The sequence below is a fragment of the Heteronotia binoei genome, chromosome 5 (assembly GCF_032191835.1).
Source record: "Heteronotia binoei isolate CCM8104 ecotype False Entrance Well chromosome 5, APGP_CSIRO_Hbin_v1, whole genome shotgun sequence".
NCBI lineage: Eukaryota > Metazoa > Chordata > Lepidosauria > Squamata > Gekkonidae > Heteronotia > Heteronotia binoei.
Genome location: NC_083227.1, coordinates 7,722,471 through 7,748,991, shown reverse-complemented (window position 1 = coordinate 7,748,991; position 26,521 = coordinate 7,722,471). Strand labels below are relative to the sequence as shown.

Below are 26,521 nucleotides of genomic sequence, written 5' to 3'. Positions count from 1 at the left end.
GTCCCCTGTGCAAGCACCAGTCGTTTCCAACTCTGGGGTGACGTTGCTTTCATAACGTTTCCATGGCAGACTTTTTACGGGGTGGTTTGCCATTGCCTTCCCCAGTCTTTTACACTTTCCCCCCAGCAAGCTGGGTACTCATTTTACCGACCTCAGAAGGATGGAAGGCTGAGTCAACCTTGGGCCGGCTACCTGAATCCAGCTTCCGCCGGAATCGAACTCAGGTCGTGAGCAGAGAGTTCAGACCACAGCATTGCAGTACTGCTGCTTTACCTCTCTGCGCCACAGGGCCGCTATTTTGAAGAATAACAGAACATATATATATACAAGACATTTGTTTGTGTTACAGGGGTCCTGGTAAACCGTATCTTTTTTGTTATGTTTTGATAACAGAAGTGAAGGAACTTTTACAGCTCTGCCCACTACGTGTCCCTCTCCGGGCCTGGAATTCTTCATTTCCAGGAGCAAAAAGATGGATGCTCTTTAGCCTTTCAGCAGAGCCACCACATTTGCCCAGTCTGTCACCCAGACTTGACATTCCTGCCTGGAGCCTAGAAGGAACTGGATTTGTCTCCCTTATGCGCAAGAAAGACCATTCCAATTCAAATGGGCATTGCTGTGTCATATTAATATTCAAGGGTTACATTGCAATATCACATTCCAGGGGTGCATGGCTTGGGAATCAGTACAGGGGTGTCTTTCTGGATATCAATCCCTCCTTTCCACCTTCCAAAGCACGAAGATAAACGTATAGAAGCTCTCAATGCGTTCGTCGACTTGGCTTGCTGCGCGTTTCGAACAACCGCCCGAAGGCAGTTCCAGCTTTTTCAAGAGCCTGAATGAACATAATTTACATCAACCTCCAATGTTGCCATATTAAAAAATGCAAAAGAATAACAAATCCACTACTTACAAATCAATGAAAACATCCTTCTCAGTACTGCATTTAGGAAAACATGGACTCCATTCTGTCCTATCAGCCCATGGACTCCATTCTGCCTTATGGAGATTACCATGAAGTGCTAGAAGGCATGGAAGTGCCTGGAAGGAGAAAGCTCCAGCCCTCAAATCCCTGGCATGACGAGGAAGAAGAGTTTTATCTAGGGACCCCAAGAAGAGAGCACTGTGGGAGAGCTGGGTTTGATTCCCCTCTCCCCCTCCATGTGCAGCCAGAGGCAGTGACAGGCTGTTTGGTGCCCTAGGTGGGGCTACCTACTTGCACTCCCCCTCCCCCACCAATTAAGAAAAAATGTTCCAGATATTTCTGCAGTTCTGTAGGATGACTCAGAGCTGGAGTATATTTGTAGGTCTCTTTCTTCCCCTGTGCAGAATTAAGAGTCTGATTACAGCTGCGTCCTATTATCTGGTTCATTCAACACTGACTTGCATAGCTTTAAACGTCTCATAATTCTAATAAACACACTAAAGATGCTTTAGAGCTGGGGTGTCAAACATGTGGCCCGGGGGCTGAATCAGGCTCTCGGAGGGCTCCTATCAGGCCCCTGAGGAACTGGCTGTCATCTGCTTCCGTCTCCCCCTCTCTCGGTTCCTTCTGCATCACAGCTTGCTTTGCAAGAATTGCTCAGTTGCACAGGCGCTACAGAGTAAAGTCTTTACGTTCTCCATTGGCTGAGGCCCCTCCCTTGGGCAGGAAGAGGGGAGGGTAAGATTCCTTTGCCAGGCTCTCTCAATTGCACAGCAGAGCTACTCAGCCAAGCCTCTCTTCCTTCTGTTGGCTGAGGCTCCTCCCCCTCCTGGTCCCCTGGGGAAGGAAGGAAAGAGCCAGAGCTTCCTTTGCCCAGTTCCCTTGATCCCATGGGCGAGATACAAAGAAAGCACCTTTAAAACCAAAGCGTGCTAATATTTTAAGCATGTTTTATTCTTAGGTTTTTTGGTTGTTGGGTTTTTTTTAAAATCTATTATTCTGCTTGTCTGTATCCTTCAAAAAGTTTATGTCTCTGCCACCTAATCTCAAATAGGTACACACACGGCCTGGCCAGACGTGGCTCAGCCCAGCAAGGTCTCACTTATGTCAGAACTAGCCCACATAACAAATGAGTTTTGACACCCCTGCAGTAGAATGATTGCATATTTGGCTTTCTATCTGCTTCTACCTTTTCTGTCAAGCTGCTGGTTGGGGCTGATGGGAGTTGTAGGCAAAAAAACATCTGGAGAGCCACTGTTCCCTATCTCTGAGCTAGACAGGAAGCCTCTGCTGGGACCTACCTATCCCTTGTCTGCACAGCAGGTGTGACCCAAAAGGCGCCGCATCCAGGAGACCTAAATCGGGTCAGCTTTGGTGCACGAAACCAAACATCTTTATAGCTGGAAGCTTTAAAATTCTGACAGAGGCTGTCCAAAGCTCTGGACAGAAGATGGCAAACGGATCACTCTATTTAACATGCAAACGGTGACTATAAAATCCCTCCCAGCCGTTTCCCAAAGAGAGTTTCTTTTAAAAGCGACATACCTGACGGCCCTTTATTAATCATGGGGCAATTTGCGCAAAATCAAGGGAAGCCCTGCCTGGCTTGTGGGGGAGGGGAGTCTGGTTCACTCCTCTTTTGCTGGTGCCCGTTTACTTTTGGACCATTCTGGTTGCGCCCCTGGCAGGGCCTGGGCTGGAGACTTGGGAGAGAGGGAGGTCTGGAAAAGTGTGGCCAGGGAGGAGGACTGGTGTGTGTGTGTGTGTGGGGAGGGGAGCTGCCATGGGATTTGTGCCTCGATTGGGACAGGATTGCTAACCTCCAATCTCTTGGAATAACAGTGCCAATCACACACACACACACACACACACTCTCCTGGGAAAGGGTGACTGCGGGGGGGGGGGGCTCTGTGACATCAAAGCCCCACTGACCACTCCCCAAGCTCCTCCCCCCTCTCCGTCTCCAGAGATTCCCCAACCTGAAGCTGGTAACCCCAGCAGAGGGAGGAGGTCTTCAGAAGGGCCCTGAGAAGATGGTGGAGGGGATGGGAGAGAATACTTCAGGTTTGCCAACTGCCTCGAGGAAGGTCTGAGTTTGAACTTGACTCTCCCTGGGCCAATCCTTCCCTCTTGGACAGGTCTACCTTGCAGGGGGGGTGTGGACATGAGAGGGAAGGGCCCTGGGTGCAGCATCTGGAAGGTGGCAAACTCCTGAGTTGGGGACTTTTTACGGGGTGGTTTGCCATTGCCTTCCCCAGTCATCTACACTCCCCCCCCCCCCAGCAAGCTGGGGACGCATTTGACGGACCTCGGAAGGATGGAAGGCTGAGTCAACCTCGAACTGGCTATCTGAAAACCCAGCTTCCGCCGGGAATCGAACTCAGGTCGTGAGCAGAGAGTGCAGACCACAGTACTGCAGTCACTGCTGCTTTACCACTCTGTGCCACGGGGCCGCAGGGACACCCCCTTAAAACAGAGATCTTCTGTAAGGGAACTGGAGGGGATAAATTATAATCTGGAGAGATCTCCAGGCCCCACTGGGAGGTTGCCCAGCCTTGCAGAGACCCTGCAGGAGGAGAACCTGCCTTCCTCCAGCCTGGGGTCCCTCAGCAGGGATAATGGGGGGGGGGGCGGTCCTTCACCTTCAGCCCCCTGGCTATCCCCCACCAGCTGTGCATCAATCGAATTCAGCATTTCCCTGGACTTGCAAGAAACGGACATAAGATCCAAAGAGGTTTTCTCTTCGGGTGGGGGGCAAAAGAAACACTAAATGGCCTGTTTAAAAAAGAGGCTGATCTCATCATCACTAGCCCCTCCCCCCCTTTCATCCTCCCATTGAGTTTTACGGTCCTTATTCTAGGAGGGGGGTGGGACCAAGCTGAAGCTCCTCCAGGACTCCTTTCTCCTTCCCCTGCAGCACTGGAAGGGTTAAGACCGCCGAGCTGCTTGCTAGAGAGGCGGTGCAAGGAGGGGGGGGAGGCAGGAGAGGAAGGGGGCTCTTCCTGGGGGAGGGGTTTCCTTCTGCAGCCTGAAGGAGGGCTTGTGTGTGTGGGGGGGCTGCATGGAGCAGCAGGAGGGAAAAACCTTGCAAAACATCCGGATCCTGGGAAAGTTTACTTGGAAGTAAGTCAGGGAGGAGATGAAGGGGGGGGGGGAGAATAAGCTTTTAGTTCTTGGGAGGGAGGGAGGCGGGGATCATGCCAAGCCAGGGCTGTCCTAGGTTGCCCACCTCCCTCCCGTGCAGCCATTTTCTCCCGGGGAAACTGATCTCTGTCCCTTGGAGGTGGGTTCTAATTCTGCGAGAACTTCAGGCCCCAACTGGAGGTCACCAGCCAAGAGATCCACGGAAACAGGTAAAGCCACAATAATCAACTACTGTGAATACGCAACTAGCAAATTTCACTACAGGTCCAAATATTTTTTTTCTTTTGTTCAATAGATCAGTGCAGATCCCTTGCATGCTGCACAGTTCAGAATATAAAGTGCCCTAAATGTCTCTTAAAGGGCAAGCGTCTTCTCAACCACTCACAAGAGCAGGCAAAAAGTGCTTGTGCTGATCCTGTGTCTCTTGAATCAAGGGCTTGCAGAAAGACTGCTCAGTTTCACATGTCCATCTCAGGGCAAAGGGGGAGCCTTGTGAGGATGGCAGGGATCAATTTCTCAGGGATTTCTTTAGGAGAGCCAGTTTGGTGTAGTGGTTAAGTGTGTGGACTCTTATCTGGGAGAACCGGGTTTGATTCCCCCACTCCTCCACTTGCAGCTGCTGGTATGACCTTGGGTCAGCCATAGCTCTGGCAGAGGTTGTCCTTGAAAGGGCAGCTGCTGTGAGAGCCCTCTCCGCCCCACCCGCCTCACAGGGTGTTTGTTGTGGGGGAGGAAGGTAAAGGAGATTGTAGGCTGCTCTGAGCCTCTGTCCTTGAAAGGGCAGCTGCTGGGAGAGCCCTTTCCAGCCCCACCCACCTCACAGGGTGTCTGTTGTGGGGGAGGAAGGGAAAGGAGATTGTAGGCTGCTCTGAGCCTCTGTCCTTGAAAGGGCAGCTGCTGGGAGAGCCCTCTCCAGCCCCACCCACCTCACAGGGTGTTTGTTGTGGGGGAGGAAGGTAAAGGAGATTGTGAGCCGCTCTGAGACTCTTTGGAGTGGAGGGCGGGATATAAATCCAATATCATCATCATCATCTTCTTCTTCTTCTTCTTCTTCTTCTTCTTCTTCTTCTTCTTCTTCTTCTTCTTCTTCTTCTTCTTCTTCTTCTTCGTCTTTGGAATTGTAGTAAACTTGGTTGGCTATTTATTCAGGGTATTTGATTATTTTGGCTTCAGCCACCTAACTCTGTTGGGCACCGGTTTTGATCAGCTATGTAAGCGGAGTTTGTTGGGGAGCAGCGATAATCAGTGGTTTTCAATGTAAGGAAAGTTCAATACATGAAACTGACATTCTTTTGCTGGCCATTTTCATTTTGCAAACCAGCAACCCAAGCAGGTCTTTTGGGGAGTGGGATGAGCTAAGAAAGGGGGGTGGGCTGGGGGAAGGGAAGTCCAGCCTGCACTGGAATTGGCTGCAGCCCCCTCCTAAGCTCCTGATGTGGGCCCAGTGTGGGGCTGGGGCAGTCCCTAGCAGAAGAGAGGAACATTTTAGATACCTCTGTTGCCAAGCGACAGAGAGCCTAGCAACAGCACTGGTGCTCCTAGAAACACCACCAACACCCACCAATCAGAGCATTAGGCTGCTCCCCTAACAGGCAGAGAGGGGAGGAGCATACCAATGTGACCACACCCCCAATCTACACAAGGCCAGGAGGAACAAACGCCCCACAAAAATTCATCACTGTGAGGATCCTGATATGAAAACACACCAGGGAGATCCACGGATGTGGGGTTGAGTCCCCACCTGCATCAGTGTTTTGCAAAGGGAGAAAACGCCTGGTCCAAATGCATCACTCCTGCCCCATCCCTCCACAGCTCAGTTGGCAGAGGCAGCCGTAACACTATGCCAGATCCTCCCTCCTGCCCTGGGGTTAGGGTGGGCAGAAGGACATCTTTTTGCCAGGCGAGAGAGGCACAGACCCCCAGGCAGCACAACAGGGAGAAGCACCAGGGCCCAGTCCCAGGAGGGGAGGGTTCAGATCTTGTTAAGGGAGATGCCAACAAGAATAAGAAGCCTTCTTTTGGAGGGAGTCAGGAGGCACAGAAAGGAATTCCAAATGGGAACCAGTGCATTAAATCATTCATGCTGATTGGCTCGTCGCAATGGCAGGTATATCGGCTGACTCTCCCCGCAACGACCATCTCCAGCAGGGTACCACTGAGATAATTAGTAGCCATGCAAAGGTGTTCAAGGTATTGGTGTAGGCTATATTCCAAATAGCTGGACTCTGGAAAATGGTCCTTCTTTCAGGGTGAGCTGGAATACGGGGCAGGGAGAAAAATGATAATTCTTTGGATAAAGAACTTGTGATATGTCCCCTGCTTCTTTTTCGGAGTGGAGGTTGTATTTATATGTGCATGTATGTATCTGCATGTTTGTGTGTGTGTATATATATATACGTATTTTCCTTATATACATATTTGTATTTACATGTGCATATACGCATGTTTGTGTGTGTGTATATATGTATTTTCCTTTTGACACACTCCAATTTGTCTCTCTCTGTCCCCTCAAGGAGAAGGGGAGGGATGGTGGATCAGTGGTAGAGCATCTGCTTGGTAAGCAGAAGGTCCCAGATTTAATCTCCAGCATTTCCAACTAAAAAGCGTCCAGGCAAATAGGTGTGAAAAACCTCAGCTTGAGACTCTGGAGAGCCGTTGCCATTCTAAGAAGACAATACTGACTTTGATGGGTCGAGGGTCTGATTCAGTATAAGGCAGCTTTTGGCTAAGGACACCATGACCTCAGATGTGCTTTCCCAATTCTTCCGGCAGTTCCGCTACCTTGTGGCCAATGGGCCCCGAGAGGTTTGCAGCCAGCTCCATGGACTTTGCAGCCAGTGTCTGAAGGCAGAGAGGCACACCAAGAAGCAGATCCTGGACCTGGTGATCCTGGAGCAGTTCCTGACTCTCCTGCCCCAGGAAATGCAGTGCTGGGTCAGAGGATGTGGGCCGGAGACCAGTTCGCAGGTGGTGGCCCTGGCCGAAGGTTTCCTCCTGAGTCAGGAAGTGGAGAAGAGGCAGGCAGGACAGGTGAGGGGATTCCCTCCAGGCATGCCCAATTAAAGGAACAATATTTGGCCTTATCCTAAAATTTCCCTGCCAAATAATCTCCCAGAGCCTCTTCTGCTAGAGAATTTCTGACCCCTGCAGATAACTCATCAGATCTGCTGATAGGAGGGTGCAGAGTCTGGGAGTGGGGCAGGATCCATTCCTTAGTCTCTCTTCCATTCCATCTCTTACTCCTCCCCCTGGCTGCTGTTTCAGATGCAGGGACCACCTTTGGAGATGGAAGTTGCAATCCCTGAGGCAGAAGGAGCTTCCTTGGAGCAGGGGCAGAGGGTGCAGGCGGTGGAGCGTGGCCAAGATGCCCTCTCCCGTGGTAAGGACTCCTTGTGCCTGGGGAGCCTGTGAATGTGACGGGTAGAGATTTCAGGTCAGGGGGAAAAAAATACATATTTCTAGAGACAACACAGAATTATGTCTCTAAAAGATTAGAAAGACTACTGGAGGACAATTTATCCCATAAATTAAAACATTTATACCTCACCTTCCTTTCATAAAAGGTCTCAAGTTCCCTGGGGAGGGGGGAAGGCAGGGAAACCTCGAAAGGGAACCTCCACCTCTTGGGGGAGCAGAGCACTCCCTGGGGGCCAATAATCATAGGGAAATCTACCTTTGGTGCTTGTGCTTGGAGGGTCATCTGGGGGGCTGCTGTGGGCAGCAGGGGGTGGGGTAGAGATGGCAGGCTCTGGCCCAGCACTTGCAGGTGCTTTGGGGAGGGTCTCGGGGTGGGACTTGGGACAGATGTGATATCACGTTGAACTTGCATCTGGCTGAAAACCCAGCTGTGAAGCTTGCATGCCCAGAGACACCCTGGAAACTCATTCCTATGACCCTCAAGTCCCCCAAATTGCTCCATTCATGTCTGGCCCAACAGGACGGTGAGGTTTCAGGCTATCGCATTTCCACTCTGCATTTCCCTCCCTGTAGAGCAAACACAAGTCTGGAACACGCTGGCAGCATTTATAATCCCTGAGGCTCATTGGTCCCTGGTGCTTCTCTTCTGCCCTTCCTAGTATGTAGTTAAAATGTTTTAAAAATGTGCTGAGTGTACACAGGGCAAGGTTTCACAACCATGGGAAGAGTGCATGTGTGAAGCAAGGAACAAACAAGCAAACACCCTCTCTCCCTCCCTTGCCTGAGGGAGCTTGAATGTCCTTTTACGGGACATCATAAATAGATCCCTCTCGGAGGGGCGCTTTCCATCATCTCTAAAAGAGGCTTTGGTCCGTCCCCTCTTGAAAAAAAGTACAGCGGATCCGGCCGAATTGGCAAACTACCGACCGGTCTCTAATTTACTGTCTTTAGGTAAAATTATAGAGAGGGCAGTGGCGTCACAGTTGCAGAGCTTTCTGGATGATGCTTCCATCCTAGACCCTTGCCAGTCCGGCTTTCGCCCGGGTTACGGGACGGAGACAGTACTGGTCGCCCTGGTAGATGATCTCCAACGGCACCTGGATTGGGGCGGTGTGGCGGTGCTGATGTTGTTGGACCTGTCGGCTGCGTTCGACACAGTTGACCATCGGCTACTGACCCGCCGCCTCGCCGATGTAGGGGTGAGGGGGTCTGCCTTACAATGGCTCTCCTCCTTCCTCGAGGATCGGGGACAAAGGGTGGCAATTGGGGGCGAGCGGTCCCAGAGGCGCACACTGGACTGTGGAGTGCCTCAGGGGGCAGTTCTCTCACCAATGCTATTTAATATCTATATGCGCCCCCTTGCCCAGATTGCCAGGAGACATGGACTTGGGTGCCATCAATATGCAGATGACACCCAACTCTATCTGCTAATGGACGGCCGGCCTGACTGCGTCCCAGAGAACTTAGACCGGGCCCTGCAGGATTTGGCAACCTGGTTGAGGAAGAGCGGGCTGAAACTGAATCCAGCGAAGACAGAAGTCCTTTGCCTAGGTCGGGGCGCTCGGGGAGGGGAAATACCTCTCCCAGTCTTCGACGGGGCGCCGCTGAAAGCGGCGCACCGGGTTAAGAGCCTGGGAGTTTTACTGGAGCCTGCATTATCAATGGAGGCCAAGATTGCAGCCACTGCCAAGTCAGCCTTTTTCCATCTAAGGCGGGCAAAGCAGTTGGCTCCCTTCCTAGAGCGCCAAGATCTGGCAATGGTGCTTCATGCAACGGTCACCTCGAGACTGGATTACTGTAATGCCCTCTACATGGGGCTGCCTCTGTACCGAACCCGGAAGCTGCAGCTGGTGCAGAACGCAGCGGCTAGACTGTTGCTGGGACTCCCTAAATGGGAGCACATACAGCCTGGGCTGCGCAAACTGCAATGGCTGCCAGTTACATACCGGGTTCGTTACAAAGTGCTGGTCATTACCTTTAAAGCCCTATATGGTCGAGGACCTGTCTACCTTAGGGACCGTCTCTCCCCATATGAACCCCAGGGAGCACTGAGGTCAGCCGGGAAAAACTTGCTGACTATCCCTGGACCGAGAGAGGTGAAGCTGCAAAGTACCCGTAACCGGGCCTTCTCCTCTATAGCCCCGAGCCTATGGAACCAACTTCCAGAGGAAATGCGGGCCCTGCGGGACCTCGAACAGTTCCGCAGGGCCTGCAAGACCTTCCTCTTCAGACTGGCTTTCGCTGATGAAAATGGAAACTGCGAAGGAAACCGCCATCAGAAAGAGTAAACATAGCATTAGCACTTTTAAAAATTAATTAATTTAATTTTAAAACTTAACCAGATTTTAATTAAACCCTTATAATGTTTAATGTAATTTTATCCGTTTGTATAATTCAACCCTGAACTATGTTGTTAGCCGCCCTGAGCCTGCTCCGGCGGGGAGGGCGGGATACAAATAAAATTTGTTGTTGTTGTTGTTGTCTCAGGAACAGGCAGTGAAGAGGTGCTGTTGAGCTGTTGCCAAGGTGTTGGAACACCTGCTGTAACTCCAATCCAGGTAGGAGAAAGGAGTTTGGGGGGCACAGCCTAGGTCCCTCCTCCATTCTCAGGGGAGCTTTTGCTCCTTCAGTTTCTACAAGGGGTCCTTGAGAGAGATCCTTTGAATGCTGTTGAATTTACCCATCCCAAGCCTTACTTTCTCTACATTCCCAGACTCCTCCCTTCCAGTGTGAGATCTTTGAAGAGGAGGAAATCTTCTTCTTTCAGGGTCCCTTTTCCTTTGAGGAGGTGTCCATCTCTTTCACGGAGGCAGAGTGGGCCCTGCTGGATCCGGGACAAAGAGCTCTGTACAGGGAAGTCATGCTGGAGAACTATGGGAACGTGGCCTCTCTGGGTAAGGATCTTTCCTAGGTGCCAAAGGTGCAACTTGCTGCCATTGTGAGGAGGAATGAATCCAAATAGCAAAGCATCATTTTGAGGCCTTTTCCACCACTTGGGGCACTGCATCCTCTTGGCATGCAAAAGGTCCCAGGTTCAATCCCCAGCATCTCCATTGAAAAGGATCAGGTAGGAGGTGAAAGGAAAGACTCTGCCTGAGACCCTGGAGAGCCAGTGCTGGACGGAGTACTGACTCTAAGGGACCACGGCTCTGATTCAGTCTAAAACCACTTCATGTGCCCCTGTGGCTGTTCTTGCAGAAGGGCGACTGAGGCCAGTGTTGTGGCCATCCCCGAGGCCAGAGAAGGTATATTGACCTGAGACAAAGTGGATGAGAGTCCCTCAGAAGGACTCTGGGAGGGTCCAAATCCTGTTTCCAGCCTTCAACACACTCCCTTCCCTCTGGATAGAATTTCATTTGCTCTGTCTGTGATCTGGAAATGATCCTGTCAAGAACCAAAGCCTAGGTCCCCCCGGGTCACTGCTCTTTGCACTTGAGCAACACCTGATTCACTGGGTTCACACAAGAAAACAGACCCATGTAAAAAATAAATTATTAAGTGTTTAAAAATAAGATCTCACGAAGTAGCACAGCTTCTGCAGTTCAGCAAGAGTAAAACAAGAAAAGCTAACCGTTCTGTCTAAGGTGTGAAGTACCTAAATGGCACGTTGCAGCGTCAGTATTGCAACTACAGCCTAAGTTACTCTAGAGAGATTCATCACGATGCAGCAAGAAAACATCAAGGCGCACTAGCATGGCATGAGCATAAAGGTAGCCTCGCTTCCCTCTCATCCATATCCATAGTATAGTTTCTTCCTCTCTAGGGTCAGGTGATCCTAATAACCCAATCAAGGGGCCTCCTTGATAGAATTTTCAAGATACTTTCAGCAGCATCCTCATCCCCTCCCCCCTGTTTGCAGAACAGAATAAAGGTTCTCACTATTAACCAAGGACCACATTTGCGGATCTGGCCTTGAAAAAAATGATGATGTTAACTGCAGGGAGACTCAAATTATGAACACCCACACGTTGCACCAGATCGCTTCATAATCCTTGTAGCCCTTGGGGAACTAGGATTCTATGCCTCACGGATCCATTCTGCATATCCTGGTTCAGATTCTGGGCTTTGATGTGGAGTGCGGTGCTGACCTTCAAGAATAATTTTTAGTCTTTCATTTCTTTCCTTCCCCATGTAAGAACGAACACTTTCTCTCTCTCTGTCTCCCTCTCTGTCTGCAAAAGAAGCCAGAAGTATAAGAGAGACTGTGGTGGAGACAGAGAACGGCCTTGCATTCGAAGAAAGGTTGCAGGGTTCTTCTAGAAGATTCCAAGAGCATATTTCCTTCCCAAATGAGTTGGTTCAGAGTGCGTGACCTTCATTGCTATGTCAAGAGAACAGGCCAGGAATAACAATCAATCAATCAATCAACATTTTATTTATATCCCGCCCTCCCCGCTGAAGCAGGCTCAGGGCGGCTAACAACATCAAATACAATAGGTTATACAATAAATATTTAAAATCAGTATTTAGCTTTAAACAGTCTAATTTAAAATTTAAAATTAACATTTAAAATTAACATTCTGGTGCTATTTCCAATAAGCATGATGGCGAAAATCACTTAGGCGAGTCCCTCTGTCATTTAATCGGTAAAGGCCATCCCAAAAAGGATGGTCTTGCAGGCCCTGCGGAACTGTTCAAGGTTCCGCAGGGCCCGCTCTTCCAGGAGCTGGTTCCATAGGTGTGGAGCTACGATAGAGAAGGCCCGCATACGAGTACTCTGCAGTTTTGCCTCCTTCGGCCCGGGGATGGTCAGTTGGTTCTTCCCTGCTGACCTCAGTGCTCTCTGAGGTTCATATGAGGAGAGACGGTCCCTCAGGTAGGCAGGTCCTCGGCCATATAGGGCTTTAAAGGTAATAACCAGCACTTTGTAACAAATTCGATATGTAACTGGCAACCAGTGCAGTCTGCGCAGCCCCGGCTGTATGTGCTCCCACTTCGGGAGCCCCAGTAGTAGCCTAGCTGCCGCGTTCTGCACCAGCTGCAGCATCCGGGTTCGGCACAGAGGCAGCCCCATGTAGAGGGCATTACAGTAATCCAATCTCGAGGTGACCGTTACACGAATCACTGTTGCTAGGTCCCGACGCTCTAGGAAGGAGGCCAACTGCCTTGCCTGCTTTAGATGAAAGAAAACTGACTTGGCAGTGGCTACTATCTGGGCCTCAATTGATAGTGAAGGCTCCAGTAGAACTCCCAAGCTCATGACCCAGTGCACCGCTTTCAGCGGCACACTGTCAAAAACCAGGAGAGGTATTTCCCTCCCCAGAGTGCCCTGACCCACACAAAGGACCTCTGTCTTTGTCGGATTCAGCTTCAACCCACTCAGCCTTAGCCAAGTTGCCACGGCCTGCAATGCCAGGTCCAAATTCCCTGGGACGCAGCCAGGCTGTCCGTCCATTAGCAGATAGAGCTGGGTGTCATCTGCATATTGATGACACCCAAGCTTATACTTCTGGGCAAGGGGGCGCATATAGATATTAAATAACATCGGAGAGAGAACTGCTCCCTGCGGCACTCCACAATCTAGTGTGTGCCTCCGGAACAGCTCACCCCCGATTGCCGCCCTTTGTCCCCATCCCTCGAGGAAGGAGGAAAGCCATTGTAGGGCCGACCCCCTAACCCCTACGTTGGCGAGGCGGCGGGTCAGTAACTGATGGTTGACCATGTCGAACGCAGCCGACAGATCTAACAACATCAGCACCGCCACGCCACCGCAATCCAGATGCCGCTGGAGGTCATCTACCAAGGCGACCAGTACTGTCTCCGTCCCATGACCTGGACAAAAGCCGGACTGGCAAGGGTCTAGGATGAGATTCCTGATTCCCTTCTGAGCAACATTTGGTTTGGTACGATCCTATGGGCCGGTGGGTAAGGAGGGAGGGAGGCCTTAATCTGGATGCTCAGAAGCTCCTTCTGGGCAAGAGTTAAGTTGAAGTTCATCGTGGGTTGGGGAGGTATCCTTAAATACAAGATATTACTGAAGAAAGGTGGAGGGATGATTAAGATCAGTCCAGCTGGATGAAGTCAAAGGGCCATCAGTCCTTTCCTCCAGCAGTTACATAGATGCCTTTGGATCTTACCAGCCTTCCCAACTGCTAACAAGATCTCTCTCTTTATTCCAACAGTGGATGATCTGAGGAATGAGGAGGTCGAGAAAATTCATCAGCAAATGCCAGATAGAGTTGAAAATGAAGACTTGAACGAAAATGGCAGGAATCAAAGCAGAATGAAGAGAAAGAAAGTTGGCTGTATGGTTGAGAAGCGTGATGGAAGACAGCAGAATGTACATTTTCCAAAGCACAGGAAAATGAAAGCAAGTAAATCCGTTCAGTGCGGAAAGTTTTTCAGAAATAGATCACATCTTCTTGTGCACCAAAGAACAAAGAGAGAGGAGAAACCTGAACACTTGGAGACAAGGCTTAAATTCAGTCTCAGCTATAATCTTCAAAAGCATCAGAAAACCCACACAGAGGAGAAAACATTTGAATGCTCAGAGTGTGGAAAGAGATTCAGCACGAATGGCAATCTTCAACAGCATCAGAAAACTCATACAGGGGAGAAACCTTTTGAATGCTCAGAGTGTGGAAAGAGATTCAGTCACAGTGGAAGTCTTCAGCTGCACCGAAGAACCCATACAGGGGAGAAGCCTTTTGAATGCCCAGAGTGTGGAAAGAGATTCAGCATGAGTAGCAGTCTTCAACAGCACCAGAGAATCCACACAGGGGAGAAACCTTTTGAATGCTCAGAGTGTGGAAAGAGATTCAGTCAGAGTGGCAATCTCCAGTATCATCAGAGAACCCACACAGGGGAGAAGCCTTTTGAATGCTTAGAGTGTGGAAAGAGATTCAGTCACAGTGGAAGTCTTCAGCTGCACCAAAGAACCCACACAGGGGAGAAGCCTTTTGAATGCCCAGAGTGTGGAAAGAGATTCAGCATGAGTGGCAGTCTTCAACAGCACCAGAAAACCCATACAGGGGAGAAGCCTTTTGAATGCCCAGAGTGTGGAAAGAGATTCAGTCAGAGTGGCAATCTTCAATATCATCAGAGAACCCATACAGTGGAGAAGCCTTTTGAATGCTCAGAGTGTGGAAAGAGATTCATTCACAGTGCCCATCTTCAGTATCATCAGAGAACCCATACAGGGGAGAAGCCTTTTGAATGCTCAGAGTGTGGAAAGAGATTCATTCACAGTGGCCATCTTCAACGTCATCAGAGAACCCATACTGGGGAGAAGCCTTTTGAGTGCTCAGAGTGTGGAAAGAGATTCATTCACAGTGGCCATCTTCAATATCATCAGAGAACCCATACAGGGGAGAAGTCTTTTGAATGCTCAGAGTGTGGAAAGAGATTCATTCACAGTGGCAGTCTTCAACGTCATCAGAGCACCCACACAGGGGAGAAACCTTTTGAATGCTCAGTGTGTGGAAAGAGATTTAGCCAGAGTGGTCATCTTCAGCATCATCACAGAACCCACACAGGCGAGAAACCTTTTGCATGCTTAGAGTGTGGAAAGAGATTTAGTATGAGTTGCCACCTTCAACGTCATCAGAGAACCCACACAGGGGAGAAGCCTTTTGAATGCTCAGAGTGTGGAAAGAGATTCCGTCAGACTGGCCATCTTCAACAGCATCAGACAACTCACACAGGGGAGAAACCTTTTGCTTGCTCAGAGTGTGGAAAGAGATTCAGTCAGAGTGGCCCTCTTCAGTATCATCAGAGAACCCACAAAGGGGAGAAGCCTTTTGAATGCTCAGAGTGTGGAAAGAAATTCAGGGAGAGGGGCAGTCTTCAAGAGCATCAGAGAACACACACAAGGGAGATCCTTTTGACTCCTCCATGCCCGTCCACGGCTTGCCATACCTGGACTTGTTAATCGCCCCAAGGGAGGCTTTCATGACAGAGAGACACCATCCCAACAATTGAGACCACGACCCCCCATTTAACTTGCAGATGAGCTGTTAGCCCATCGCCTCCGTTACTGCAGCGATAGCTGTCATCCCGGAGGGTCTTATGTGGGTAAGGGCAGTAGGTGATGGGACAGGCCCCAGAAGAAGCTAGGAGAGACCAATGGGATCTTCAGGTTAGAAGATCGGCTGATCTCTCTTTTACAATCTAAGAATCCGCCCAAAGGAGGAATCTCATCAATGCTCTGTATTTAGGAAGAGCCTGAGGCACAAAGCTCACTTCTGTGTTCCTCAGAGAATCCATAAAAGGGTGAAACTTTCTGATGAGGTTCTTCAAAAGACCTGGTGTTGTTGGTTCAAAAAGGCTGAGAACGTAGCCACACCAAGAAGGCCGCTTTTCCTGGTTCCCCTGCTTTGTGGAACTTGCTACTTCAGGTTATCTGCCAATCTAACTCTGACATCCTCAAACTGGTGAAAACAATCCCTTTCCCAGATCCTGTGAAGGAATAGACAATTTGAGGGTAATAGACATCTACAGCCTCTCTGCTGCTGGTGAAAATATAGTGTCACCAGGCGGCATCCTTACTTCACAAACCTTTGTGTCTGAGGAATAGTTCCTTGGCCCCTCCACCCAAAATTTTCTGGCTGCAGGACTGCACACACCTGGAAGTTTCCTGAGAGGCTTAGGAAGTAGTGGCCTTTTTGCCTGCGTTTGCCTCCCTGGAGTGCCACCCTAACTGAATCTTCTCTCACACTCAGAAGGTTTCTCCTGTTTGGATTCTTCAACGCAGTAGTCTGGCCTTCCGAGGCCTTCCCCATTGCCCGATCCCCATACCCTCATCGGACCCTCTGGGGCAACGGCTGCCACTGCAGTAAGGGAAACCACTAGAAGCAATGAAATTTAGTATATATATAAATTTAGCTATATATGCTATTGAGTTCAAAGCTTCTGGAAGTCTCACAGGCAAGATTTGAACTCAATAGCATATATAGCTGATACTTTACCTTTTTCCTTTATGAAATATTTTCCTAAAGTATCTGTAATGAACCACACTGTTCTTTGTCATGCTCTCATTTGTTAAATGCCTTTCCCAGGATCCTCAGGAGGCCTTTGGCCAGGAAAAGGCTAATAAAAATTGGCATTTTCATTTTAAAATAGTGTTCTCAAGTCTCTGCAATGCACAATTGTGCTACTATTGCTTGTTTAATGCCTGTTCTAGTCTCTTCCAGGTTGTTCCAGAGGTATTTTAGCTGGTATACAGTTCATAAAAGCATGATTTTTCCACATTTGGATTTCTAAAATACTGTTTGCAAGTGTCTACAGCACACCATATTATTTTTACAGTAAAAAAAATAATTCCTGTTTCAGGGTGTTCTGTAAGAATTCTTTTGTGGAAAGTGTTAGTCAAAGTGTGAGAATTCCATGTTTTCATGGATGGTGGCTCAATGGTAGAGCATCTGCTTGGGAAGCAGAAGGTCCCAGGTTCAATCCCTGGCATCTCCAAAAAAGGGTCCAGGCAAAGAGGTGTGAAAAACCTCAGCTGGTGACCCTGGAGAGCCGCTGCCAGTCTGAGAAGACAATACTGACTTTGATGGACCAAGGGTCTGATTCAGTATAAGGCAGCTTCATATGTTCATTTCCAAAATATCGTTCTTGCGTGTCTCTAATGCATCCCACATTTTTTGTAGTACTATTGGGTTTTTTTAATGCCTATTCCAACCTGTTCCAAAGCGTTCAAGAGGAATGTTGGCCTGGAAAGGGTTTTTAAAAGTGCAAGACTTCCATTCTTTCATTTCTGAAATATTGTTCTTGAGTGTTTGTAATGCTTTCCGCTGTTTTTTTTTCTGGCACGGTTCTCAGTTTAGAGGGTGTTCTTTGGTGTACCAGAGTCATTTTGGACTGGAAGGGGTTAATAAAATGGTGAGAATTCACTTTCCCCCTTAAAATATTGTTCTTGAGTGTCTGTACTGCATCCCACTATTGTTGGTTGTTGTTTTTTCTTGCAATCTGTTCTTTGTTTTATGCCTGTTTTAAAGGCATTTAAAAGTGCAAGACTTCCATTCTTTCATTTCTGAAATATTGTTCTTGAGTGTTTGTAATGCTTCCCGCTGTTTTTTTTTTCTGGTATGGTTCAGGAGACAGAAGGGTATCGTTTTTAGTACAACCCCTGGGGGTAGGAGAGGTTTTCTGGGCCCCAGAGTGGAATGACGGTGCCTTAGAGTAGCAGAATTGTTCTGGGCCTGGAATGACAGCCCCCAGAGTGGAATCATGGTCCCTGGGGGTGGGATCTCTAGTTTACTCGTCAGAACAAAAATAGGAACCCTGTTAAAATCTTTACTGAAATCCAGGTCAACAGCATTCCCTCGATCCAGCAAGGTTGTCGCTCAATCAAACAAGGAAATGAGGACCTACGGGGGACTTCCCCAGATCACCAAGTTGTCCTTTAGATGCTCGCAGACTGATCCCTTGAAAATCTGCTCCAGTATCTCCCCTGGGACAGGGGCCAGGCTGCCTCTCCTGCTGTTTCCTGAGTCATCCCTCCTCCCTTTTTTGAAAATTGGGATAACCTCTGCCCTCCTCCAGTCTTGTGGCACGTCTCCTGTGTCAAGTGCCATGCCATTCTTCTTCTTCTTCTTCTTCTTCTTCTTCTTCTTCTTCTTCTTCTTCTTCTTCTTCTTCTTCTTCTTCTTCTTCTTCTTCTTCTTCTTCTTCTTCTTCTTCTTCTTCTTCTTCTTCTACTATTTTTTAGATTGCTTTCACTTTTGCCTCTCTGCTTCCGCCGTACCTCTCTTTGCAACAGTTATTGAGTCCCTTCACACTGGTCTGAGGGGTTGCTAAGGGAAACCAAGGTTGCTCCTCCGGATTAGGAGCACCTGCAAAAGGGGCCTGGGAACATCTTGGGGGGAGGCATCGCTGCTTCCCGCTTTCCTTCAAAATTGTAACGGTTTAAGGTACATCTACTATATAAGGGGGCAAAAAGCCTGTCAAGCCAGTCTTTGCAAAGTCTGTCCTGTCTCCACGTATGTGTCATGAGTCATTAAACAACCATTAAGGAAGTGGACTGCTTGTGATCCTTGAACTACCGGGATCTTGACATCCCGTCCTCCAAGAGGTCTAGAAGACGATGGAAACAGGCCCTGCAATCTCTCTAGAAAGCTCTTTGAGCACTCTTGTGTGCATACCATCTGGCCCGGTTGTCCTAGATGTCCACACACTTAACCACTACACCAAACTGGCTCCCAAACATAAACTAAAATCTTATAGGGAATAAACCGTGCAAAGCTGGCCATATAGGACTTAGTAGGACATTGCTCTTGAACTGTGTTTATTCATGACAGGATGCAAGTACATAAGAACTTATTCTTACGTATTTGTAAGTTTATTTCTGAGGTTTTGTGAGTCTCCTGCATTGTGAGGTATTTGCGAGTTTCCTGCATTGTGCAGGGGGTTGGACTAGATGACCCTGGAGGTCCCTTCTAAATCTATGATTCTATGGCTTGTACTCATTCAAGAGAGCCAGTTTGGTGTAGTGGTTAAGTGTGCGGACTCTTATCTGGGAGAACTGGGTTCGATACCCCACTCTTCCACTTGCACCTGCTAGCATGGCCTTGGGTCAACCATAGCTCTGTCAGAGGTTGTCCTTGAAAAGGCAGCTGCAGTGAGAGCCCTCTCAGCCCCACCCACCTCACAGGGTGTCTGTTGTGGGGGAGGAAGGGAAAGGAGATTGTAGGCTGCTCTGAGACTCTGTCCTTGAAAGGGCAGCTGCTGTGAGAGCCCTCTCAGCCCCACCCACCTCTCAGGGTGTCTGTTGTGGGGGAGGAAGGGAAAGGAGATTGTAGGCCGCTCTGAGACTCTGTCCTTGAAAGGGCAGCTGCTGTGAGAGCCCTCTCAGCCCCACCCACCTCACAGGGTGTCTGTTGTGGGGAAGGAAGGTAAAGGAGATTGTGAGCTGCTCTTCGTCTCTTCGGAGTGGAGGGCGGGATATAAATCCAATATCATCATCTTCCTATCCAGCTGGTAGCTTCCTGTCCTAATTGCGAGTCCTCTCCTCTTTTTAAAAACCCCCAAAGAAGGAGAGCTCCTCACTTTCCAAGGAATGTCCCAGGCCCGACCCCCAGAATCTCCAGGGAAAAGGCTCAGGTAGGAGGTGATTGAAAAACGTCTGTTTGAGACCCTGAAAAACTACTGCTGGATTGAGCCCCTGGAAGATGGGCGGAGTGGAAATGGTTAAATCTGAGTTGGGGAATTTCCGAGGAGGGGAGGATCCTCCAGAAGATATACTGCCTTAGAGAAGAGCCTGGTGCCATCATCACTAAACTTCCCCCTTTTCTCCCCCCCACCCGCCATTGAGTTTGAAGGTCCTTATTCCAGGAGGGGGGGGCCCAGCTGCAGCCTCCTTTCTCTGAGCAGCCCGGGGCACCCCGGGAGGAGCGGAACCCCCTGCAGCAAAGTTACTCCCGAGCAGTCCCATTGAGCAGCACAAGGCGTGGCTGACGGCAGCCTAGGGGAAGCTCCTCCAGGAGACCTTTTTCCTTCCTCTGCAGCACAGAGAGGGTTAAAAGCCCCGAGCGGCTTGCTAGAGAGGCCGAGCAAGGAAAGGGAGGAGGTTTTCCCAGGGAAGGGGAGGGGTTTGCATTTGCAGGGCGAAGGAGGACTGGGAGGGGTGCAGAGAAGCTGCGGGAGGAGGGGAAAGCCTTGCAGCAGCCGGATCCCGGGAGGTCTCCTTGGAAGTAAGTCTTATCGGGGAGAGAAGCGTTTAGATCTTGGGAGGGAGGCGGGGAGAATTGCAAGTCATGGCTGTCCTAGGTTGCCCACCTCCCTCCCATGCAGCCGTTTTCTCCCGGGGAACTGATCTCTGTCCCTTGGAGGCGGGTTCTAATTCTGGGAGAACTTCAGGCCCCACGTGGAGGTCACCAACCGAGAGATTCACGGAAACAGCTAAAGCCACCATAATCAGCTACTGTGAATACAGAACTAGCAACATTTACTACAGATCCAAATATTATTTCTTATGTTCAGTAATCCATCCATCAGTTCCCATCTCTTTCATGCATCTATCTTTTGCACAGTTCAGAATATAAAGTGCCCTCAATATCTCTTAAAGTGCAAGCCTCTTCTCAACCTCTCAACAAAAGCAGGCAGAAAGTGCTTGGGCTGATCCTGGATGTCTTGAATAAAGAGCTTGCAAAAAAGACTGCTCAATTTCATATGTCGATTTCAGTGCAAAGTGGGAGCTTTATGAGGACCGCAGGAATTTCTTTCGCACTGTAGGAAACTTTGTTGGTTACTATTTCTTCAGGGTAGTTGATTGTTTTGACTTCAGTCACCTAGAGGTTGGTAACTCTGTGAGGCACTGGTTTTGCTCTGCTGTGTCAGCGGAGTTTGATGGGGAGCAGAAATAATCAGTTTCTTTCAATGTAAGAAAAGTTAACTATATGAAACTGACATTCTCTTGGTGGTCCTTTTCATTCTGCACACCAACAACCCAAGCAGGCCTCTTGGGGAGTGGGGTGAGCTAAGAAAGGGTTGTGGGCTGGGGGAAGGGAAGTCCAGCCTGCGCTGGAATCGGCTGCAGCCCCCTCCTAAGCCCCTAATGTGGCCCCACTGTGGGGCTGGAGCTGCCCAACAGAGGAGAGGAACATTTTAAATACCTCTGTTGCCAAGGTGGAGAGCACCTAGCAACCCTACAGGTGCTCATGGAAACACCACCAACACCCACCAATCAGAGCATTAGGCATCTCCCCTGTCAGGCAGAAAGGGGTGGACCATGCTGAAGTGGCCACCCTCCTGAAATCGTACTCAGGGCCCGGAGGAACGATGGCACACAGGGACACATCACTGTGAGGACCATGGCATGTAAACACACCTGCAGCAGTGCTCTGCAACGTGGGCACACATCAGTCCGCAGCTCACTTGGCAGAGGCAAATGTGACGCAATGCCAAACTGTCCCTCTTGCATTGGGGTTCGGGTGGGAGGAAGGGCATCCTTTTGCCAGGTGAGAGAGGTACAGACCCCCGCAGGCAGCACAACAGGGAGAAACGCCAGGGCATGGTCCCAGGAGAGGAGGGTTCAGATCTCACCCACCTTTTGGGGGTCGGGAGGACCAGAAAAGAGTCCCAGGTGGGATCAAACATGATGAATCATTTCATGCTGATTGGCTGGCACAAATATCAAAAAAAAAAAAAACCCTTCTCTAGCAGGGCACCAGTAAGACACTTGGCAGTCCCACAAAGGTGTTCAAGGCCTTGGCTTAGGGTTTTGTCCAAATAGTCTGGACTCTGGAAAATGGTCCTTTTTTCAGGGTGAAGGACGCAAGAAGGAGTCACAGCCCCAAAAACTGAATGGTCGAGAACCCCGCTTCCTCCAGTCTGGGGTTTTGCAGTTCACCTTCTCCCTCCTGCTTGATTTCGAAACAGAATATAACTCGCTTGAATAAACCAACAAATCCTAGAACAGGGGTGTCGAATTCAGTTGTTATGAAGGCCAGATCTGACATATATGAACATATATATAAACATATGAAGCTGCCTTATACTGAATCAGACCCTTTGTCTATCAAAGTCAGTCTTGTCTACTCAGACTGGCAGCAGCTCTCCAGGGTCTCATGCTGAGGTTTTTCACACCATTTTGCCTGGACCCTTTTTTGGAGATGCCGGGGACTGAACCTGGGACCTTCTGCTTACTGAGCAGATGCTCTACCACTGAGCCACCATCCCTCCCTTGTTGGTATAACAATTTTATAAACGAGACCTTGTTGGTATAAATTTTATAAAGAATGCAGGCAAACACATATATATTTTAAAAAACTTAAAAGATGCTTAAAATGTTTATACTCGCTGGTCTTAAGGATGCTTTCTTTGTATTTCTCCCATGAGATCCAAGGAACTGAGCAAAGCAAACTCTGGCTCTTTCCTTTCTTTCCCAAGGGACTTTGCGGGGGGGGAGCCTCAGCCAACCGAGGAAGAATTGCTCGGCTCAGTAGCTCCCCTGTGCAATTGAGAGAGCCTGGCAAAGCAAGCTCTCCCTCCCCCCTTCCTCCTCAAGGGAGGAGCCTCAGCCAATGGAGAAAATAGAAGTTTTGCTCTATAGCTTCTGTGCAATTGAGCAAGCCTTGCAAAGCAAGCTGTGATGCAGAAGGAAGCAAGAGAGAGGGAAAAGGAAGCCGATGACAGGCAGTTGCTCAGGGGCCTGATAGGAACCCTCCGGGGGCCTGATTCGGCCCCTGAACTGCATGTTCAACACCCCCGCCCTAGAACATATCCGTGTAAAATGAGCAACCAGTCTTTCCAAACATAGCAGTGGTTAAAAGGCATGGATATCTTTCCATCTTTCCAGTGCATTTTTGTGTTTGTGTCCCTGGATATACAAAGGGATGGTGATATTCTGAATTAATATGGAGGGAAAAGGAAACATGACTTTGCACAGAAAGGAGTGATTAAAATGTGGAATTCACTACCAGAGGATGTAGTGATGGTCACAGAAACAATTAGGTTTAAAGGGGGATTAGGCAGATTTCATAGTGGAGAAGTCTCTCAGTGTATTTCTACTAGCCGTGGTGACTGAGGTGAACTTCCACATTCAGAGGCAGTAATCCTCTGAATCCCAGTCTACATGGAATAATAATAATAATAATAATAAGAGATTGGACTCCCTTCACTTGCAGTCTCAGAGCAGTTTACAATCTCCTTCCCTTCCTCTCCCCAGAAGAGACACTCTGTGAGGCAGGTGGGGCTGAGAGAACTCCGAGAACTGTTGAAAGACCAGCTCTGAGAGAACTTGTGACTGACCCAAAGTCACCCTGCAGCTGCATGTGGAGGAGTGAGGAATCAAACCCAGTTCTCCCAGAACAGAGCCTGTGCTCTTAACCACTACACCAAACTGGCTCTCTCAGGCTTAAGATGGGAATAACTTTGCATAGAGAGGCACATCTATCCTCCTTAGTCAAGGTCATAATCACTATGGCACGCACTGGCTCTGGGGAGCTATGAGGGGTAATCCCTCAGTGAATGGGGAGCTCTTTGGGGGTAATATCTGCTGTGGGAGGGGTTGCTCACGATGTCCCATTTGTTTTCTAGGATCTCATCTCTGAGTGCTGGAATAAGTGGAGGATGGTTTGCAGAGGAGAGCTGAGCTGAACGAAGGGCCGTTGGTGATCCACTGCTAGAAGGATCTGAAGGGGGTTGTTTTTGGGGCCCTGAAATTCAGCTGGGGACAGAAAGTCATTTGAAAGAACTTGTGAAGAAAAAAACCACATTAGCCTTGGTTGGGAGGCAGATGCTGGAGATTTAGATTTCAACAAGAGATTCTTGAGGCATAAAAGAACACGGAGAGGCCAAGACTGCAAACAGAACAGTGACATGTCAAGAACCCTCAAATAGTGGGAAAAACATATTTTTGTTCTTATTGTGGGCAGCCATTTCAAGGGGCTTCAGCCTTGATGGTGCATGAGAGAACTCATATAGGAGAGCGCATATACAAGTGCTCACAGTGTGGGAGAACCTACGGTTGCGATTCTGACCTCACACACCGAAAGAGCCACATGGGAGAGAAGCCCCATCGATGTGCTTTGGAGGGAGGCCACGGATCCAGTCAGAATGCCGCCTCTGCTCCAAGGAGCCCGTCTGGCAGAGAAGGTAAGGAAGTGCCGTGAATGTGGGAAAAGCTCCAGGACGCATGCTCAAAATGTGGCACAAATGGTTGGTGTCCCTCATCCAAAGCCATTCTGAGGGGAAGAGTTAAGCTATTCTTTCAGCTTGAGCCCTGCGCTGGGATGGGCTCTGAGTTCTCCGGTTACACAGATGGAGGATATTTTTAGCCACAGACCCCTGAGAGCAGCTTTGGCCAAAGATCCCATTTTGTTGCTCTATCTGAGGGGGGTGGCCACCCCAGCCCCACCTGAAAGGAGACCTGTGGCAGCTTCAAGGCTGTGAGAGATTTATTGCAGCAGGAGAGAAAGTAAAGTTTACCTCAGGAAAACTTACTGCTCTAATAAATCTGCTAGGGTTGTTCACAAGTGCTGGAACCCCAGTGCCTTGAGGGGGTGGCATGGACTGCTAGTGGGGGATTCTAGCTTTTTAGGTTTATTTACATTTTTGAACACATGAAGCTGCCTTATACTGAATCAGACCCTCGGTCCATCAAAGTCAGTATTGTCTACTCAGACTGGCAGCGGCTCTCCGGGGGTCTCAAGCTGAGGTTTTTCACGCCTATTTGCCTGGACCCTTTTCAGTTGGAGATGCCAGGGATTGAACCTGGGACCTTCTGCTTACCAAGCAGATGCTCTACCACTGAGCCACCGTCCCTCCCCTTTTTTTAAAGCTCATGGACTTCGTTAAGTGGGATGAGAAAGGAGTCTGGTCCTTTCTCACTGAGGGGCATGGCCCAATGGGCCGTATGACTTTTTGTGAAATAGTATCTTTTGAAAGGCAGCCATGTAAACAATTGAGTTGGAACATTCTAGTCCTAAAGGGTCAGGCACCGAAGGTGATCATAGGGCAGAGACATTTAGGGAAAGTGGAGGACGAAAGATCCCGTTCTTCTGGCCTGAAGATCTCCTTTTAGGCTCTCTTCCATTGCTTTAGAACAAATCATCCAACCGTCAGTCCTGGAGCTTTTAGAAAAAATTACTGTGATTACTCAGACCCAGCATAGGTTTCTCAAGAACAAGTTATGTCAGACTAACCTGATCTCTTTTTGGAGAAAGTGACTACATTACTATTAATCTTTTTAATATAATGTGTCTGTGTTTATAAGTATGTACATATGAGTAGTTTTGAATACAATTATGATGATATATTGTTAGGTTGATTCTTCTTCCAGGATGAGCTGGAAAACAGGGCCAGGAGAAAACTGTGATCGTTCTCTGGATGAATTTGTTGTATATTCCCTGCTTCTTTTTATTTTGGGGTGGGGTGAGGTTGAGGTTGTGTGTGTGTGTGTGTGTACGTATTTTCCTTTTGGCACACATTGTCTGTCTCTCTCCATCCCCTCAGGAAGAAGGCTTTCTTCATAGCCCAGTGAATAAAGGCATGTTTTCATAGACAGTGTACCAAGAGAAGGGGAAGGAGATGGAAGAGCAGGACCCAGAAGGACCTGGAACTGGCAAAGGAACAAGGAAAATCCCCCATCCCATCCAACCTGGAAGTGATGTTGAATTCTGGGAAAGGACTGTGCCAGAGATCTTGGCTAAGGACACCATGACCTCAGATGGACATTGCCGACGCTTCCGGCAGTTCTGCTACCATGAGGCCGATGGGCCCCGAGAGGTTTGCAGCCAGCTCCATGGACTTTGCAACCAGTGGCTGAAGCCGGAGAGGCACACCAAAAAGCAGATCCTGGACCTGGTGATCCTGGAGCAGTTCCTGACTCTCCTGCCCCAGGAAATGCAGTGCTGGGTCAGAGGATGTGGGCCGGAGACCAGTTCCCAGGCGGTGGCCCTGGCCGAAGGTTTCCTCCTGAGTCAGGCAGAGGAGAAGAGGCAGGCAGAACAGGTGAGGGGATTCCATCCAGGTGTGCCTAATAAAGCAACAATATCTCACCTTATCTTAAAGTTTCCTTGTCAGATAATTGCCCAGAGCCTCTTCTGCTAGAGAATATCTGACCCCTGCAGATAACTCATCAGATCTGCTGATAGAAGGGTGCAGAATCTGGGAGTGGGGCAGAATCCATTCCTTGATCTCTTTTCCATTCCATCTCTTACCGTTCCCCCTTGCTGCTGTTTCAGATGCAGGGACCACCTTTGGAGATGGAAGCTGCAATCCCTGAGGCAGAAGGAGCTTCCTTGGAGCAGGGGCAGAGGGTGCAGGCGGTGGAGCGTGCCCAAGATGCCCTCTCTTGTGGTAAGGACTCCTCGTGCCTGGGGAGCCTGTGAATGTGATGGGTAGAGAGGTCAGGTTAGGGGGGTAAATGCATATTTCTATAGGCAACACAGAGTTAATTGGTGGCACTCAATATGCACACACTGTGATGTCTCTAAAACATCAGACAAACTCCTGGAGGACCATTTATCCCATAGCTAAAAATTCATCCCTCACCTTCCTTCCTTAAAAGGTCTCAGATTCCCTGGGGAGGGGAAGGCAGGCAAACCTCGAAAAGGAGCATCCACCTTCTGTGGAAGCAGAGCTCTGAAACCA

General features: G+C 49.2%; 2 protein-coding genes across 2 annotated transcripts in view; both read left to right on the top strand.

Moving 5' to 3' along the window:
• LOC132571613 (oocyte zinc finger protein XlCOF6-like) overlaps window positions 1-15,356 on the top strand; it is a 31,697-nt gene extending 16,341 nt beyond the window's left edge. Inside the window, exon 6 of the mRNA XM_060238410.1 lies at window positions 13,964-15,356. Coding sequence (XP_060094393.1) covers window positions 13,964-15,356 — 1,393 coding nt within the window. The remainder of the gene's footprint in view (window positions 1-13,963) is intronic.
• A 10,107-nt stretch (window positions 15,357-25,463) lies between these two features.
• On the top strand, window positions 25,464-26,516 carry LOC132571612 (zinc finger and SCAN domain-containing protein 31-like). Its single transcript, XM_060238409.1, has 2 exons — window positions 25,464-25,879; window positions 26,439-26,516. Exons 1-2 carry the CDS (start codon window positions 25,586-25,588, stop codon window positions 26,514-26,516), a joined length of 372 nt encoding a protein of 123 aa, XP_060094392.1. The 5' UTR covers window positions 25,464-25,585.
• Window positions 26,517-26,521: the final 5 nt, after the last annotated feature.